This window comes from Zeus faber (genome assembly GCF_960531495.2).
Source record: "Zeus faber genome assembly, chromosome: 3".
In the NCBI taxonomy this organism is placed as follows: domain Eukaryota; kingdom Metazoa; phylum Chordata; class Actinopteri; order Zeiformes; family Zeidae; genus Zeus; species Zeus faber.
In genome coordinates this window covers 35,958,853-35,963,181 of record NC_137190.1, presented here as the reverse complement: position 1 = coordinate 35,963,181, position 4,329 = coordinate 35,958,853, and the positions used below count along the sequence as shown (strand labels likewise).

The 4,329-nt window shown below is 42.5% G+C and overlaps 1 protein-coding gene across 1 annotated transcript; it reads right to left on the bottom strand.

Annotated features, from left to right (window-relative positions):
* Nucleotides 1–1,456: 1,456 nt before the first annotated feature.
* On the bottom strand, nucleotides 1,457–3,807 carry cebpa (CCAAT enhancer binding protein alpha). Its single transcript, XM_079997670.1, has one exon. It carries the CDS (start codon nucleotides 3,552–3,554, stop codon nucleotides 2,673–2,675), a length of 882 nt encoding a protein of 293 aa, XP_079853796.1. The 5' UTR covers nucleotides 3,555–3,807; the 3' UTR covers nucleotides 1,457–2,672.
* Nucleotides 3,808–4,329: the final 522 nt, after the last annotated feature.

The window sequence follows — 4,329 nt, the reverse complement described above, 5'->3', positions numbered from 1 at the left end:
TAATTTCCTGTCAAAAACGAAACATCTAGTTTTATCTTGTAAAATAGTGAAAGTGTCTAGGTTAGTCTACTCTACAGGTAACCAACCATCATATGGATTAAACATTTAGTTTATCTGGAAAAATAGCGAAAGTGTACATTCATCATACCATATAACCTAGATTATGTCTTGCACAAGGACATTTAGAATACCACTTGGATTATTAACATGGACTGGTTTTTTTTTCACACGTACATTTCAATGACATTTTAGCCTGGATTATACATTCTCCGGACATTATAGTACTTTGAATGGATTATTTCTTTCCGATGGGTATTTATATTACAGTTTGGACTATAGCTGGATTATATTATACTATACTACTTCACAATATTATTACCATATCATCATATCATTATACTATGTTATATCATACTATAATAGATTTTATACTACTACATTATATTATACGTTGGTCACTATAATATCACTCTGCATTATAAATCATTATAAATAGTATATACTTAACTTTACTATGTACTTAACCATTCTTCTATAAAATTTGCCACTGCTACTATTACCCGTACTTACTTACTTTAGCGTAACTGTCATTTGCCCACAAGGAGCTCACTTGTGTGCTTACTACTAATTAGCAGAGTGCTACTCCATGTTAACTATGGATAGATGTGTACATATGCAATTTATTTTTTTTATCTTTTTACTCTTACTTCCAACCAACCACGATCTGGAGCTCCTGCACTCTAAACATTTAGGTAAAATAGTGAAAGTGGCCACAAAGATAACCAGCAATCATTTGGGGCTTCTATTCTACTCTTAACATCTAATTGGGTGACACTTTTGTGAAACCAACCATTCATATACTGTCTGTGCTTTGCGATTGTAAATAGCCACTGCTCTTATGTCATGACTACTATATATCTATGTATGTATGTATGTATGTATGTATGTATGTATGTATGTATGTATGTATGTATGTATGTATCTATCTATCTATCTATCTATCTATCTATCACCCTTCTATTTATCTATCTATCTTTCTCTATGAGAGAAAGAAACATATCATATAAATATTATCACAAATTAGTCAAAATTCTCTCTCTTTCTGTCTCTTTTATTGGGAAGAAAATAAGCAACAGTGGTAATATTGCTAAAGAAATTTTCAAAAAAGAAAAAAGTTTAAATTACAAAAATAAAATCTATTCATTAATTATGAAATCACCCTAAATGAGATGAGTTAGAGAACATCTTATTTTATACCATACTATCAGTGGAAGAGGGAAAACTTATTTTCCAGTTGATTTAGGAATCTCACAAATAAATGCCATGGCACTTGCTTATGAAGTCTCCACATTTTTAAAAATGAATTAGCCAAGTGTCTGATGCAAAGAGTGAAGTCAGGACAGGTCACATGAAACAGGTTTCATTTATTACAATTTTCCTCAGATTTTCTGGTGTATACACGCACGTAAAATATACGAATGCACAAGGTTTTTATTTTGTTTATTTTTATTTTACAGTTGAGAAGTGGTTTCAAAAGTTTGGAGCTTACAAACAAAGTGCTTCCTTTTCCTTACTTTTTAAAGTATTTGATAAATTCCCAGATGGATATAAGATATAATTGATCAAATTTAAGGGAATGTTTAAAAGGCACTGGAGGGGTTAGGGGTATGGGGTGGTGCAGTCAGCTTGAGTGCAAGAAATGGTAGATTGTCCAAAACAAATAAAGAACACAGGATGGCAACATGTTGCGTAGAACCCTTTTCACATTTGTAAATGAAATACACATAAATAGTCAACAAGGTTTGGAAACCATGTGACTCATATAAAGATCAGTACCCATATGTCGTTCTGGAAAAAGGGAATACAATGTGCTTAATCTGGTTGTGTTCTCTGATGATAATTTGTGCATAAAACAAGCAGGTACCAACAGATGGGGTGGGGGATCACTGGATCACTGGATCACCTTTTTTTATTACTTTAATTTGTAAAACCCACATATATATTTATAAAATGTATATATTTTATTATATATACATATATATGGTATGTATATATAATAATATGGGTTGTTTTTTTTAACTTAAAACCTAAACCGTAATATATCAATTTGAAGTGGAGGAATCGTAAAATAATATAGGTTTTACAAATTGAAGCATTTTTTTTAGATGACTTCTTTTTTCAATTCCAAATCTGTCTTTGGCATTCTTCCCACCATCACACACTCTGTACCTTGTAAATTGTACAAATGCAGGTTGTTTATAGCCAGGATATACTGTCGAAACATATAGACATAGAGCCATCAGGCACGCACTGTGAACTTTTTTCAGCATTATGAGAAATGATGAGAGTTGGTGACTTGCATCAAGGACTGGTTCCAATCATCATGCCCCCAGTTTTAGCTGCACGGATATGGGTTTTGTGTGACTATAGCACACCATATTTTATACAAAAAAGGCACAACACAACCCGCCAGTCCACCGTGTAGGCGCGGGGAATGAGCTTATAATGTCTTTATAAAGGCACGTTTATATACCTCAGCTGCCTGGCCTCTCCGAGAAAACAAAGTGTTTTGCAGAATCTGTCAGATGATTTTTTTTCAGCCATTATAATCCAGCGCTCGCCACTGTACAAGTCTGTTTTTCTAGAAGTCCAACATTAGTAGAAGTCCTGCGTCACTGAGGACAGCCGCCCATGGGCTTGAAGGACCCGTCGGGGAGTTGCCTGAAGATCCCCCGCAAAGTGTCCAGTTCTCGGGTGAGGTGCTCCACCCTCTTGCGCAGTCTCTCGTTGTCCGAGGCCAGCTCCACCACCTTATGCTGCGTCTCCACGTTGCGCATCTTCGCCTTGTCCCTGCTCTTGCGCACGGCCACGTTGTTGCGCTCCCTCCGCAGCCGGTACTCGGGGCTGCTCTTGTCGACGTGCTTCTTTATTTTGCCCCTGTCTCCCATCATCATCTTCATCGACCCGCCCCCGGGCAGACCGTTCTGCTGCGGGTGATGCGGGCTGGGCACCGGGGTCGGAGGCGGCGTCGGGTGGCCGGGCTGAAGGTGCATGGTGGTCTGCGCGCAGTGCGCAATCTGGTACTGGAGGTGCGGGAGGTGCTGGTGGTGCTGGTGAGGGTGGTGGTGGTAGCCTGCCGCCATTGACCGGGTCACGTCGTCTTCCTCCCGCGGCTCCTGCTTGATCGCCACGGGTCTGATCCGGGCAGAGGGGGTGTCGTAGATGGGCTCCAGTTTGGACGAATCCGCGTAGCCGTTGTAGAGCGGTGGCGCGGCGCCAGGGCTCCCACCGTGCGCGTAGTCGTACTCGCCGCTCATCAGCCGCAACTTCTCCTGTTTGGAGTTGTGGTGGAACAGGTCGGCCAGGAACTCGTCGTTGAAAGCCGACGGATCGATGTAGGCGCTGATGTCGATGGAGTTCTCGTTCTCGCAGATCTCGGCGAGGTGGCGGAACTCGCCGAGCCCCGGCTCCTTGTAGCAGGCACTCTGCTGGCCGTGGGGAAGGCTGTTCATTACAGGCCGAGGAGCGACCTCGTACAGGTTGGCGTGCTCCATGGAGTATCTAAAACCCGCCAGACATGGTGAGGAGCTCCGGGAATCCAGCTTGCTCGGGCCGCCAGTGAACGCCACTCTGGCTGAAGCGGACGTAACGACACACCGGGTCCCTCTAGACCACGGGTCACTCTGCACAGCACACCGGGTACCTCGAAACTACACAGCGGGTTCCTGTAAACACCCTCCAGTCGGTCCACGGAGGAAGAAACGCACGTTATGATCTCCGGCGGTGCGCAACTGGGGCTTAAACTGTCTGACGTGACTCACCTCCAGAACTGTCAAAGTGCTGCGCAGCTTCTTATTTATACCACGAGCTGGGGGGGGGGGGGTGCGCGCGCACACACACACACACACACACACACACACACACACACACACACACACACACACACACACACACACACACACACACACACACACACACACACACACTCACACACACACACACACACACTCACAAGTTTTACGCGCAGGACGCTGGGGTCTGAAAGTCGATCCGATTTCCAACTGGACGGGAACGTTTAACTGTGTGTGTGCACGTTATCAGATTGTAAAAGATTCTTGGTTTGTTCTATTTCGAGGCTCCCTCGTTCAATCGGGGTTCACAAGCACACAGACGCACGAGTGTCCGAAATTACCCTTATTTCATTTAGCGCCTCTTTGGTCGCACTCCCATGCGTGTATTTAAAAATAAATAAAATAAAGCCTATGCATTTCTGTTCAATATCAAAGTATGTGGCTGATATTCCTATAATATTTTTCTTATCCAATATAT